Source organism: Manis pentadactyla, chromosome 1, assembly GCF_030020395.1.
Source record: "Manis pentadactyla isolate mManPen7 chromosome 1, mManPen7.hap1, whole genome shotgun sequence".
Lineage (NCBI taxonomy): Eukaryota > Metazoa > Chordata > Mammalia > Pholidota > Manidae > Manis > Manis pentadactyla.
Window position 1 is genome coordinate 72,478,221 of NC_080019.1, and position 15,895 is coordinate 72,494,115.

General features: G+C 34.5%; 1 protein-coding gene across 4 annotated transcripts in view; it reads left to right on the top strand.

Annotated features, from left to right (window-relative positions):
* The window catches only part of SETD2 (SET domain containing 2, histone lysine methyltransferase), a 165,243-nt gene that overhangs the window by 96,121 nt on the left and 53,227 nt on the right, over positions 1 to 15,895 (top strand). For all 4 annotated transcript variants that reach the window (XR_005023078.2, XR_008996470.1, XM_036877191.2 and 1 more), the window contains one exon: positions 14,999 to 15,047. Coding sequence is in view for 2 of the 4 variants with exons in the window: in XM_036877191.2 (XP_036733086.2) it covers positions 14,999 to 15,047 (49 nt within the window). In the remaining 2 variants the exon portion in view is untranslated. The remainder of the gene's footprint in view (positions 1 to 14,998; positions 15,048 to 15,895) is intronic.

A 15,895-nucleotide genomic window follows, 5' to 3' on the forward strand; every position in this document is an offset into this window, starting at 1 on the left:
ATTGGAGTTTTCATGTGTAGTCTCACCTTTCCATGTCCTTGTACATGCTATTCTCTTTGCTTGGAATATTTTTGCTGCTGCCTTTTTTGTTAATCTTCTTTTACTTAGAGTTGTAGTTGCAGTTCATCCTTTTGTTATGCTTTGTCCTTTTCCGTATTTCTGTACAGTGGTAGTAATCTTAGCAGATTACTAAAATTACTTAGTTGCTTGTTTCCCCTTACTGGACCATGAGCTCTTCCATGGCAGGGGCCATTTTTTAATCTTTGTAGTACAATCTACTTTTATTGTGGTATCTTTATAGTAGTGGGTATAATAATAATAAGTTATCTGTCAATTATAGTGAATAACTACTGTGTACCCCTACCATCTAGGCAGCATTCAATAGCCAGACTGATGTTTTGGAAAAACAGATCTGTTCTTGTCAGGGTCCTATTTAAAACTTAGAAGTGGTTTCTCAGTTACTGTTTAGATGAAATCCATTTTTCTTAATGAGGTCTCATGCCATGGTATAGTCTGGTCCTGTTTATACAGTCTCACCCGGCCCACCAGTGGGCCTGCACTACTAACGTGTACACACACACACACACACGCACGCACTCCCTCCCTCCCTCCCTCCCTCCCTCACTACTGGTGTTTAGATGTCTCCTCCCTTTTAAGTATCATCCATACCCCAGGAAAACCATTCCTATTCCTTCAAGACAGAGTATTCTACACTTTCTTTACATTTTCATAACATTATTTCCAATTGTAGCAGATAACATTTGTAATTGTACATTGTGCAGAGGCAGAAACTGCTTCTGTCTTGGACAGTTGAGCCTCCCCAGGGTACCATGAAAGTATATAGTCTGGCACTTCATAAATATTCAAATGAAGAAATGAAGAAGGTCCACCTTTTTCCATGGGTACCACACTACTTTTTTAATTCGTAGTGTGTATATTCTATTTGATAGATGGTCAGAAAATAATTGAATGTATCTCAGGTAATATTTACAATGCTGTGAAGTAAGTAGTGGTGTTTTTATCAGCAGTAAAATGGAAACAGGTCCACGAATTGTGACTTAGCTTTTAAGTAATAAGAACTGAAAATTGATTCAGGTCCTCTGATTTAAATCCTATATTCTTTCCATTCCTTTTTATGATCCAGCAAATAGTGATTTCTATGTTCTTGCTAGGCGTATCATGCAATTAGGTATCTTTGGTGAATACTTTACAGATTTCCTATAATCTGCTTCTTTAGAAAGTTTAGTAAGTAATATTCATTCTGAAATCCTAGAAACTACTACTTAGTGTTTAAATATCTTTTTTTCCATAGTGTTGCAAGGATTTTCAAACTCTGTGATCTATGATTGAACTTTAGGGAATTTCTAGAACTCCTGAAATCACACACACATTTGTGGGGGCTCCTGGGGGAAAGGGTTTCTCAGAGACTTGTGTGTATGTGGGTAAGGAAAGGAATAGTGGACCAAAAAGTGTTTTCTGGATGATTTGGATGGCAGGAGGGTACCTACTTTTAACAGTATTGAATTGACTAGTGCAACATGTAATTTCAGTGAAGTCACTGGGAAGACTATAGTGATTTTTAAGTTTTAATTAGAAATTACAGTCAAGTTTGAAAAGTGTAAGGAAACATCCTAGATTTAAAGTTGATTTGCCTAGAAAACAGAAATCTGACATTGGAGAAACATTTTATCATCATGACTTTGATTATTCTTCAGTGATTACTTCCCCCATGAAAAACAGTTTTATTTTTCTGAACATGTATTTACTACTGGACTGGAGAGGCCTTAAAAGCAGGGACTTGTGTCAGCTGGTTACCTTATGCTTCAGATGTAAGTTCACCACATTAATTTTTTAAATGGGCCATTCCTGCACATGGTAAAAAATTAGAAGGCATACAGTAAAACATTTCACTCCTGTTTTTGCCCCATGTCCTTTTCCCTAGAGGCAACAATACACCCATTTTCTTGTATAGTGTTTTGAGAGATAATTTGTTCATGTTATGTTTTTATATATATATATCTTTTTAAAAAGCTGGCAACACTGTTTATTGCCTTGATTTTTTACTTAATATATTATAAAGACTACGCCAGTTTATAAAGAACTTGTTTTTCATAGCTGCATGGCATTTTTATTGTATAGATATGCTATAATCAATCTCCTTCTTAATCATGTTTATCAGTCTCCTACATTAGCCATTTAGGGTTCATTCCTTTTTTTAGCTCAGCAGCAAATAAATTTTACTTATGTTGTTTTGAACACATTCACGTGTTTAAATATAAATGTTGGATAAATTATTAAAAGTGGTATATCTGAGTCATAGTCTGTTATTTGTAATTTTTATGAGTATTTTCAAATTGCTCTTCATAGTTGTACCAATTTATCATCAGCATATATGCATATGAGTGCATATATCACTATACCCTAGTCAACACAAATATTGTCTGCTTTACCTTGGTCAGAATGATAGGCAAAAGTGAATTATTACAGTTTTAATTGGCATTTCTCTTATGCAAGAAGTATTAACTATCTTTACATTTTTATTTCCTATGTTAAAAACTGTGTCCGTATCCTTTGCCTATTTTTCTGAGTGTTTGAAAACTGAAATTGGATCTTACATCTTTCATTTCTTGAGACCCCAGCTGTCTGAAGTTAGAAGAGTCTCTCTTCAGGGGTTTGAAAGAATAAATATAATTATTCTACTCTCCTTTTCCCTTATTCTCCTATCCTCTGCTCCTCTTCTGTGTGTGATTTTATGAAACCACCAGTCGTGTATATTATCTTCTAGGTTTTCTTTTTCCAATCAAATCTCAGGATCTCTGTGACCTAATGGAGATCCCCCTACTCCCACCATTTGTAATACAACTTGAGAAATAAAATCGTTGACTCTTATGCTTTACAGGGACATGATGATAGGAGTTAAACAGTTCTTCCCTTTAAAGGACATTAAATCCTGGTTACAGAACCGTTACCACTGAAAGTGTTTCACAGAATTATGCTGAGGGAAAAGAGCTAGGGTACATATCAGTATTTGCCTACTATTTTTTGGAACTTGGAATGGTGTAGGACCTAAAATTGAGGTTATGTGTTGTATGCTTGCTTGAAATTTTTGTTGTTAATTGAGAAAATGGATTTTTAATCTTTACACTAGTTTATAGAATTGTGGATTAGTTCTATGACAGGATCATGGAACATATTTACCCAAAAATGTGCTTTAGTGTCTCCAGATGAAGGATTGGCAATTTTTTTTTTCTGTAAAAGGCCAGATAGTAAATATTAAAATTTAAAATGTGACATGGTGGTCTCAGTCTCTTCCTCACTTCTTCTTCCCACTACTTCTCCTTCCTCCTCCTTTTTTGCTCCCTTCTTCCCCCTCCCTTTAAAAATGTAAACATTCTTACCTGGGATTGAGGGGTATACTTACATAACCAGCCTACAGATCAGATTTGGTGTGCAGTTTGCTAACCCTTACACTAGTGTGTAACATTGTTAATCAAGTTCCATAATAGTCTGATATTACCCAAGGATTTATGCTTTAATATCCTTAACCTAGATGACTGACATAACCGATCTAACCATGTATTTTCCAAGATGATTTGTCGAAAATTTAAAAAAATCATTTTGTTTCTCCAAGTTCTTACCTCTTCTTAATTTTCAGTGTTCAATAAATTCAGATAAATATTTGGTATGTTTACTTCAATCCCTAAAACCACAAATGCCCAAATATCCTGGGAAGATTGCGGGGGTTTTTGAAATCTTTTTAGGATACATTCAGTTACCTGGGAAAGCTTCTCTTTCACATGTAGCTGAATGCATAAACACATATTCACATGTCCATACCCACATATACACAAATATATGGTTATTCTCAGTATCTTAATCTTCACAGTTTCAAAATTGCTTAGAGAAACAAAAGTTATGACAAAAAACAACTGATGAACAAACACTTTAAAAAGTCTTATTCAAACATCACTTCTCAAGTAACGTTAGCATCTATCCTTGTCTAATGGCTGTTGTCTTTCTCAGCCAGTCCGTGTTGTGAAAAGTGGGGAAAGCAGTACAAACACAGTGCAGATGTATTACAAAATGAAAATGCATTGATTTCATAAAGTCAGTGAAAATGATATTGAAAAAGTTGGAAAGGGAATATATGAGGATAGTATAACTAGAAACATTTACACAAAAAATGATAGGGTTCTGAGAGATTCTTGGGAAAAGAATGTTGTTGCATCCCACTATTTGTCAGTTATTTGGAAAAAGTGTACAAAAAAAACATTAAGAGTTGGCTCATCTTTTTTGGGAAGAATTGCAGTTTTCTCTCACATTAATGATTTTGAGGTTACAAATAAATTTTAGTGAGTTGGTGAATTTGCAGATACAGAATCTGTGTATAGTGAAGATATATGAATCATGCAATATGGGGCTTTTTGTGTCTGGCTTTTATTTAGCATAACGTTTTCAAGGTTACTCCATGTTGTAACATGTATTGGTACTTAATTCCACATCTCTTTTCATTTCTTAGACATATGCCTAAGAGTAGAATTTTTGGGTCATGATAACTCTGTTTAACTTTTTGAGGAACTACCAGGCTCTTTTCCGCAGTAACTGCATCATCATTTTACATTCTCCAGCAATATATGAGGTTTCCAATTTCTCTACATTATCACCAATACTTAACTATAATTTTTTATAATGGGCATCCTGGTGAGTGTGAAGTGGTATTTCATTGTGTTTTTTGCTTTTGCTTTGCACTTTTTTTTTATAGTGGTAAAATACACATGAAATTTACCATCTTAACTATTTCTAACTATACATTTCAGTGCCATTAAAGGTATTCATTTTGTTTGTAACCATCATCATCATTCATTCCCATAACTTCATCTTATGAAACTGAAACTCTATACCTGTTATTTCCCATTCTCCCCGCAACCCCAGCCCCTAGCATTATATTTTGTCTTTATGGTTTTGACTACTCTAGATACTATATATAAGTGGAATCATATAGCATTAGCCTTTCTGTGACTGACTTATTTCACTTAATATCCTCAAAGTTTATCTATATTGTAGCATATTGCAGAATTTCCTCCTTTTTTAAAGTGAGTAATATTCTGTTGTATATTTATACCATATTTTGCTTATCACTTCATCAGTCATTGGACTCTTGGGATGCTTCCACATTTTAGGTATTGTGAGTACTGCTGTGAACATAGGTGTATTGTGAATGCCACTGTGAACATTGACCCTGTTTTCATTCTTTTGGGTATATATTCCCAAAGTAGAAGTGTTGGATCATGTGGTAATTCTATTTTTAATCTTTTTAGGAATCACCATGCTGTTTTCCACAGAGGCTATACCATTTTGTATTCCTCTTATTTATCAGTGCACAAGGGATTCAATTTTTCCACATCCTTTTTTTGTGGTTTTGATTTACATTTCCCTAACGATTACTAATGTTGTGCATCTTTTCATTTGTTTACTGACCATCAGTATATCTTTTTTGGAGAAATGTCTGTACAGATCCCTTGTGCATTTTTTAATTGGGTTGTCTAAATATTGAGTTATAAGAATTATTTATTTGGCTATCAGATATAAATGATTTGTAAATATTTTTCCCATTCTATTGGTGACTTTTCATTTTCTTAATGTCTTTTGAAGCACAAAAGTTCTTTTTGATGAAGTCCATCTTATTTTTAATTTCGTTGTGTGTGTTTTTAGATCCATATTTAAGAGTCTGTCACAAAATCCAAGGTGGTAAAGATTTGCCTATGTTTTCTACTAAGAGTTTTAATTTGTAGCTTTTACATTAAGATCTTTGATGAGTTATGAGTTAATTTTTGTATATGGTGTGGGATAAGAGTCAAATTTTACTTTCTTGCATGTGAATATCGTATTCCCAGCACCACTTGTTGAAACGACTGTTTTTCCCCCAGCTGAATGATCTTGGCACCTTTGTTGAAAACTATTTGGCCAGAGATGTATTGATTTTTTTCTGCACTCTCAATTCTGTTCATGGATTTATATTTCTAGCCTTATGGCAGTACCACACTATCTTGATTACTGTAGCTTTGTAGTAAGTTTCGAATTTGGCAATTGTGAGTCTGCCAACTTTGTGTTTTTTGATTCAAGATTGCTTTGGCTAGTCAGAATCCCTTGCAATTCCATATGAATTTTAGGATCGGCTTTTCATTTCTACAACAACAAAAACCCACCAGAATTCCAATAGAGATTGTGTTAAATCTGTAGGTCATTTGGGTAGTATTGCCATCATAACAAACGTTGTCTTTCAGTCCATACCATAGGTCTTTAATTTTTTGCATGCAGTGTTTTATCATTTTCAATGTACTAGCCTTTCTCTTTCTTGGTTTAAAAATTTATTCCTGAATATTTATTTATTTTTTGATTCTAATATAATATGCAGTTATTTTCTTGATCTCATTTTTGACTTGTTCATTGCTGGTTTATAGAAATATAATTGATTTTTATGTGTTGATCTTATAGCCTGCGATTTTGGTGAGGTCATTTGTTATATTTAATAGTTTTTGGGGGGTGGATTCTTTAAGATTTTCTACATACAAGATAATTTCATCTGTGAATAGATGTAGTTTACTTCTTTACAACTTCAATGGCATTTCTTCCTTTCTTTTGTGCCTAATTGTCTTGAGAGCAGGCATCTTTTTTTTTTTTTTTTGCTATCATTAATCTACAGTTACATGAAGAACATTGTTTACTAGGCTCCCCCCTTCACCAAGTCCCCCCCACATACTCATTACAGTACCTGTCCATCAGCATAGTAAGATGCTGTAGAATTAGTACTCGTCTTCTCTGTGTTGCACAGCCCTCCCCGTGCCCCCCCAACATTGTACATGCTAATCATAATGCCCCCTTTCTTTTTCCCTACCCTTATCCCTCCCTTCCCACCCATCCTCCCCAGTCCCTTTCCCTTTGGTAACTGTTAGTCCATTCTTGGGTTCTGTGATTGTGCTGCTGTTTTGTTCCTTCAGTTTTTCTTTGTTCTTATACTCCACAGATGAGTGAAATCATTTGGTACTTGTCTTTTTCCACCTGGCTTATTTCACTGAGCATAATACCCTCTAGTTCCATCCATGTTGTTGCAAATGGTAGGATTTGTTTTCTTTTTATGGCTGAATAATATTCCATTGTGTATATTTACCACATTTTCTTTATCCATTCATCTATTGATGGACACTGAGGTTGCTTCCATTTCTTGGCTGTTGTAAATAGTGCTGCGATAAACATAGGGGTGCATCTGTCTTTTTCAAATAGGGTTGCTGCATTCTTAGGGTAAATTCCTAGAAGTGGAATTCCTGGGTCAAATGGTATTTCTATTTTGAGCTTTTTGAGGAACCTCCATATTGCTTTCCACAATGGTTGAACTACTTTACATTTATATTTCTTTAATTCTGGAAAACATCATCATTATTTGTTAAAATAGTTCCTTTTCTCCTAGGGCTCCTTTAAACTGAAGTTGAAACTACACTTGAACTTTCCTTATCTCATAGCTTTGCCTTTCTATTTTCTTAGTGTCCTTCGCTGCGTTTTGTCTCCTTTTTTAGCTAGGAAAATGACACCTTGCTCACAGTCTCAGTCTCTTTCTCCTTTTTTCTCTTAGTTCTTAGTCTTGCTGTCATTTAGGAAACTAGTTAGGAAAAAAGATTTGGTTGGCATATGTACAATCTGATCTGTACTTGCTGACAAGGAAAAACTAAATAGTACTGGTTTTAAAAATTAAATCTGTTATTACAGAATAACCTGATCTTTATATAATAAAAGGTACTCTGAATTGTAAATCTTGTTCTTATTGTCTTGTTTAGCTCAAGAACAAGCTATATCATTGTTAATTTTTTATTCCTCCCAGAAAACGTTTTATTACATTGTTTCATGATTTCATTTTAATCCTGTTCATACAATCTGTTTCTAGCAGTCATTTGGTATGTGTTAAAATGTGCTGAAATGCTTTGCCAACAAACTTCTAATGAGTACTTTTTGAAACTTGGAAGAAAACAATCCAATTTAGGTCCATTAATGACCTAGTAGTAGGTGACTTACTCAAGTTTTTTTTTTAGCCTAAATTGGATACTACAAAAACCATATAATTAAAACTAAACAGTTTTTTCCATAGCAGAATCCTTTACTCAGTATCTGTTTACTGTAACTTTAAAAACTTTAAACATAATCTAACTGCTTTTGGGAATCATGATTCATACACAAGACAAAAACATCAAAATCATAAAAATATAACATTTCTTAGGCAAAAATGATCCTTTGTTTTAGTATTTACATTCTTTCTTTTCCCAGCTTTATTGTGATATGATATACAACACTACAAGTGTAAACAGTGTTGATTTGATACACTTAAATATGGCAGACTGATTAACAACATAAATAACAGACAATGCCTGCATCACACCAAATAAAAACATTCCTTTTGTGTGGGGAGAACACTTAAGATCTACTTTCTTGGCAACTTTGAAGTATGTAAATACAATGTTAATTGTAATCACTATGCTGTGTATTAGGCACCCAGAACTTACTCATCTTATAACTGGAAGTTTGTACTCTTTAACCATCATCTCCCATTTCCCCCAGCCCCTGGTGGCCACTATTCTTGTCTCTGTTTCTATGAATTTGGCTTTTTTACATTCCACATATAAATGATATTGTACAGTGTTCGTTTTTCTCTATTTCACTTAGCATAATCTCGGTCCATTCATGTTGTTGCAAATGGCAATATGTCCTTTCTCATGACTGAATAATACTCCATTGTGTATGTATACCATGTCTTCTTTATCCATTCATGATATTGGATAGTTGTTAGATTGTTTCCACATCTTGGCTCTTCTGAATAATGTTGCAGTTAACATAGGAGTCTAGGTTTCTCTTCAAGATCCTTTTTTCATTTCCTTTGTATACATACCCAGAAGTGGGATTGCTGGCAAGTTTTTATTAAGAAATAGAAAGATACTATATGCATCAGATAATTGATCAATCAAGTATGAATCAAGTACCTTCTACCTTTTAATTTCATTTTCTTTCAAATAAGCCTATTTTTCTCTGTTTCATTTTTGGCAATCTGCAGTACCACAGTATAAGTTATTGTCTCTTAAGATTTTCCAAAATTGTGTATCTTTTGCCTTAGCCTATTTGCTGAATTTCAGATCCTTGTTTTCAGCTTTCTGTTGGCTCTCTCTTCTCAAGTTCATTATCTTCTCTTACAAGCTAATTTTTAATCTTCTGATGTACTTTTCTTTTAATAGCTTTATCATTTTCCGAGAGTAACCCATATTCAAAACATCCACCCCTTTTTTAAGTCAAAAATTGCTATTGCTAATTATAGCAGTAGCTGTAAAAATGGTATTTCCACATAACTAAGCTTTTCTGTTAGGGATAGTATTGTTGGACGACAACTTTTTTCCAAATTGTACCAGGTTTGACTGACATATTCAGATCTTTCGCAGGTGTAATTTTAAATAGACACCATCTGGTTGTTTGCACTGTATTCTATTCCATGTGTTGCCTCTTTCGTGTTCCTTTTTTCATTTGATGATTCACAAAGAAAAAAATATTAAAAAAAAAATACCGAGAATAAGAATACATTTTGGTAAGAAGAGCTTTGATACTTGATCTATATTGAATGCCCAGTTGTTGAATTTGTATACATATATGTATTAATATATACCTATCTCATATTCTAAATGCTGGATAATTCATTTACATTAGTTTAAGTAAATTTTCTTCACTCAGGAATTGTTAAGTTTTTTCAAAGTATCTAGTATGGTACAATGTACACTGTAGCCAGTTGATTAGATATATGGCACAGAATTCAGAATCTTGAATCTTGGGCCCTTCACAGTGGTGTTCTTCAACATTCTCTTCTGGTAGATAAACTATCGAGACCACGTAGATGTGAAATGTCTTTATTCTGGTTTTACTTGTTTGGCAGATCATATAATTTAGAAATGAATTTTCCCCTAAAATGTTCATGATATCATTGCGTCATTTTTTAGCTTACAATGTTGCTATTAAAGTCTGATACCATTTCAATTCCTTTGTTGTGGTAGGTGCTCTCCATCTAGTGACTCATGTCTTTTGATTCCATATATATATATATATATGTATAAATACTTGGTCCTCCCCTCAGTTTTCTCTCTCCTTCCTTTCTGGCATAACTGTTTTTAAATGCAGGACTTCTAGCACTTACAGTCTTAATTTTATTTTTTAGTCTCCTATTTTCCTTCTTTTTGTTCTGCTTTCTGGGAGACAGCCCTTTTTTTTTTCTCTGATAGTTTCACTTAATAAGAACTTCAACACTTACTCTTGGTATCTTTTTTTAAATAGCATCTATTTCATGGATATAATATTTTTTCTTTGTGAATCATCAAACAAAGGAACATGAATGAAGCAGTGCATGGAATAGAATATTTAAGTATACACATGCATTCAGTACTAACATATAGTTAGTATTCTTAGAAAGAAAATGTACTACAGATGGGTTTATACTTTTTTTATTCTTCCAGTGTCATTTTATAGGACTTCAGGATAGAGTTGGAGTAAACATGTGTTGAGTCTACCATGTTTTTATTTTCGATCACTTTCTTTCTGTGTAAAACTCCAAGTCACCCTTCAAGACAATTCAAATGTTTGTATCCTTCTGGATGCTTTTCCCATTCCTCCCTTCTAAGGCCCACACCAGTTTTAGTATAAGGTAGTGTATGTTTTCTTTATCTTTTCCTGAGTGCATATGAGAGAATAGTACGTAGCGGTTAAGACTGTGTGCTTTGGACAGAGACAAATCTATCTTGGATCATAGGTCCAATATGTAATTCACCGTGTCACTGTGTCACCTTAGGATAGTTCTTTTTTTTTTTTTATTAAGATATCATTGATATACAATCTTATGAAGGTTTCACATGAGCAATGTTGTGGTTACATCCATCCATATTATCAAGTCCCCCCCGCACACCCCATTGCAGTCACTAATCTTAGGATAGTTCTTAATCCCTCTGACCTGTTTTTTATATATACTGTAGATAAAGCAATAATATCTCTTAGTGGTATAAAACCAGATGAGAATGCAGTTAAAAGTACATGGCACACAGTAAAAAATGTCAATCATAATTATTGTTAGTTTGTGAACTCCTTGGCAGCAGGTACTGTGTATCTCCAGTGTCCAAAACATAGGAGACCCTTAATATGTACTTTTAGCATATAGTTGTTACCCAAATACTTGTTATATAAATGAGTAGACCAGATTTCCACAAATAGCCATCAGAGATTAATGCTGTCTTTGTGTCCACAAATTAAAAACGTCTTCACACATTTACATTTATAAGGGGATATTGTATGCATTGGTATTACATTAACTTATCGATAATCCAGTGTTTATCAATTTCTGAAGATTAATTTTGAGCCTTTGAAGTGGCCAAGGGTAGGCTGTTCTAAAAGTTGAAAAGAGGTCAAAATATTTCAGAGACACAATAGTATGACATAGGAAACATATAATGTTTGTGGTTATATGTGAGACCTATAAATAGCATCCTTACCAGAGATGAAAGAGAATGATGGTTCAGTATTAAAAAAAAAAGACATAAGATATTCAATACTTGAATTTACTTAGCACTGTCATTGATTTCTACAAATTACAAGTAGAATTGCACTTTTTGGTACATTCAGCAAATAATTAGTTGATTATGTGCCAGGCACTTTCTTGGTGATAGAGATACAGCATAGAATAGCAATATTACATAGAATGTGAGTGTGTATGTACTTAGAGTGTGTAGTTGGGAGCAGAACCCAGATACCAAAGAAATAAAACAGGGTCATGTATAACAAGTATTAGATGGAGTGGTGAACCAGATTCTTTTAGGCCCCTCTGAGGGCAGGATTAGTTCCACAACACAGGTCCCTAGACTCAAAGTTCCAGTGTTCTTTGATAATATGCCAGTCTCTTGAGTTTTTAACAGAGTAAAGTGATTTTACAAGGGTTAATGTTAATGAAGCCAACTTAGATTAACATTTTCTGTAATGGATTCTATGGTCTGCAGGTATACATTATTCCCAGAATTCCATACTATGTAGGCTAACATTACTGTTATTTATTCACAAGATAGAATGATCTTTTTTTTTACAATTTTTTTATTAAGGTATTACTGATATACACTCTTACGAAGGTTTCACATGAAAAACAGTACAGTTACTATATTCACCCATATTATCGAGTTCCCCCCTGCTGCCTTACCCCACTGCAATCACTGTCCATCAGTGTAGTAAGACACCACAGAGTCACTACTTGTCGTCTCTGTGCTACACAAAACAGAATGATCTTAAGAAATAATACAGTAATCATCACATGGCTGCTTGCTTCCTTCTCTGTTTTCATTCTTATGTGACTTTGAAAAAATTCAGTTGCATTTTCAGGACCTCAAAGTAGATCATCTGAGTTTCCAGCTTAAATTTTATGTGCAGCTTTGAGTATATGAAGAGGAAGATCAAGTTTCAGTGACTTCAAGTGCTTGGACATGTTGACAGAACTTGTTCCCCATAGTGTTGAGCACACACTAAGAGTAGCTCTTGGTCCCTAGTTAGTAGTAATCATCCATTTTGTGAACATCAGAATACATTTTCTACTTGCAGTTACTCTAAACTTTTTAATGAAATTAAGAATGTATCTTTGAGAAGTATTTCCTCTGGTACATTAATTGCCAGTACAGAATGGATCCCCACTTGAGATCTGTGTAATAAATTACTATAGACATTTCCAATGAATATTTGAAATGCCCAAGGCCTTAGGCAAAACAAAAACAAAAAGTCTAACTAGGTTAAAATTGTGTAATTCCTTATTTGACAAAGACATCCCTAGATATGTCTGTTCTAAGCAACCTTCATGAATGAACATGCTGTCCTTTGGAATGCCTGCGTTTCCAGAGTACCTAATGCAATAGTCATTTTCAAGCTTTTTAAAATTAGCAGATACCTATTTTACCCTCTAGTGTGGGGAGGTGCTGATAAGTGGCATTCTTTCTTTTTCTCAAGTTTGATTACCCCTGTGACGACTGGACAGAGGAGTCAGAACTAAGAGTGTCAGCTTTGTCCTTTCTCTTTATCTATGATTCAGTATAACCTACAGGTAGACAACTCTAGACATCCCTCAGAAGAGCAGATTGGAATATATCCTCTCTACAGGCAAAAGCAACCCAAAAGGAGAGAGTCCAGATGACTTTGAGCTGATGACAGGCATATGTACTTTTTACTCAAATTCTTCCTTGTGAGGAAGAGTGAGGGCTATTAAGAGAAGCCAGTAGTTCAGTTGTTTTAAACCTTCTCTGGAATCAGAATCATCTGGGGAGCTTCTAAAGAAATGCAGATGCCTGGGCTCCATCCCTGTAATTGTTAAGGGCCAACCAAGATGGTCATTCTATGCTGTAACTTTAGGTTCAGTTTGTTTGGGATGGTATTTCTATAAAAGTTCCCTGGAGTGATCTAATTGTGCATCCAAAGGTGATACTTACAGCTCTAGTGGAAGTCCTACATAGGAAAGAGAGGGAACGGGATGGAGAATGCCACCTACATTTGTGCATAAATCCGAAAAATGGTACTCCTTCCCAAAACAGTGGTATTAGCCACACCCTGTGTCATCTAGTACAGAAAATAAAGGTTTTCTGGAGTCAAACCATCTGAAAGCATCATTTCTTAGTCATATTGCTAAGCTTTGTAAGTTTTCTCATTTGTAGGATAGAGATAATAGTACATGCCTCAAAGAGTTGTTTTGAAGGTCAGATAATACATTCTTAGCATGATACCTGGCACACAGGTTAAGTGCACATATAATTATAACTACCATCACTTTTATTAGATAATTTATCAAAATGCATGGAGTATTGAAGGATTTTTTCAGAAGAATTTACATTCATATAGATTGTCTTATATCCATGTAGTCCACATTTGTCATTTTTGATGGCACCTTAATATTATGTCTTCATCATTCCTCAGTTGTGTGCCACGTGGGTTTTTTCTTTTTCCACAAATACTGCTAGAACCAACAATCATGTGGAAAGAGGAGTTCTTTGATCTTCTTATGGAGTATAAATCCTTAAAAGAAAAGGGATAGCCAGGTCGTACAAGATGAGATTGCTCTAAAGGGAGGGTATCTCACGATGTACCATTGAGATTGTGTGGGTTTGCCATTTACCCACTTAACAAGGTGACTGAATAAAGGAGTATTGTACCCAAGAGCTGATTGACAGACTAAAAAAAAAGTGAGGGATTGTCAGAGAACAACAGGTTCTAGGTCTTAAATTCATACAGCACGAGAAGGGTACCTAATAGCTGAAAAATACAGTTTTCATTTGTTGAGAACAATTCTGGTATAGTATTCTGTGCTATTTCAAGAGCAACAATGATCTAATGCTTACCTGTCCTCTTTTTTAAATAACTATATGATAATAGATATTACATTTGGCCATAAGCCAAGTTGGTATTGCATTTATAGAAAAATATGCTAAAAACAGGAATTGTTTTTATACATGTTAATTTTTTGGGAGTGTTTTTATATAGCTGAGTTATTACTAACCTTTTTTACCTTAAGTAGGGATGGTGAATGAAATGTTAGAATTGTTGTTACAAATACTCTCAGTAAAGGAACTATATAAATGATTTCATTTTATGTGTGGAAAGCATACAGAAATTAAGATTATCATGAAGTGTATTCCTGTTAGACATACAATGCCCTTAGTCTGTTACATAGTCTCTACTTAGCTGAGATCATATAAACCTGATAGATGATTAAAATATGTTAATCATTTTAATATATATATGCACTATATGTTTTTATGGGACCAGGATCTATTCTTATTTAGTCCATTATAAATTAAATGGTAGCCTGTTCCTTCCCATTTCTTTGTTGCTATGTGAAATCAGTCAGCTTCAAAGCAATCACCACTTCCACTCCTCAGTAATAACCCTTCTTTTGGTTTATGTTTTGCAGGAGGTATATCGAATTCCAAAGAAAAGTCAAACTGAAAAGGAGAATACAAGTAGGTATTCAGAGATACTCTGCATACAGCTTTATAAATATTCTTTTCAAAATAAGCAGAGTTAACTGATAAGAACCTCAACTATTTTGTTTTTGAAACCAGACAATATGTAACATGAAATAGTTGGTGTTTAAATTTGAAAATACATTTTTATTCTTTCTTAGTGAATTTTTGCCAAAGGAGATGTTCCTTTATATTACCTGTGTTGTTGCCTTCCTTGAAGTCATGGCCTTTAGTAGCTTTTCGTTCATTCATTGATTCCAATAGAGCAGACATTCTTAAACCTGTACTCTAAGAGGTCTCTGTAAATCTTTATAGATATTTATATGCAAAATTCTTTGTGTATATTCATTTTTCTGGGGAGAATTCAAAGCTTTCTTTAGAGTCTCATAGAGACAGCAACCACATAAAAGGTTAAGAATCATTATTACAGGTTTTATTTGGGAACCAGGTTCACAGTGGTGGCATAGAAAGAGCCTAAGCCCACCTCCTCCCATGTATGCACCAAATCTACATCTACACACAGAGCAGTTCATCCCAAGGAAAAATGGAGGCCTAAGTGAACACCTTCTGCACAATGCGAGATAAAAAGACCACACATGAAACAGCAGGAAAAGTAGAGACATAGTAATGGAGGGAGTCCTACTTCTAGCACAGCTCTGCAATAGGGAGGCATATAGCAGAGCTACTGGAGCACAGACTACCCTGCCCTGGGACATAGAACAAAAGCCATGAACCTGGAGGGTTTTAACCTGACCACCAAGCAGCAGGGACACTGCTGAAACTCTCTCTAGGACCAAAAGAGCTAGTAAATTCCAGTGTGTACAACACACACACACACACACACA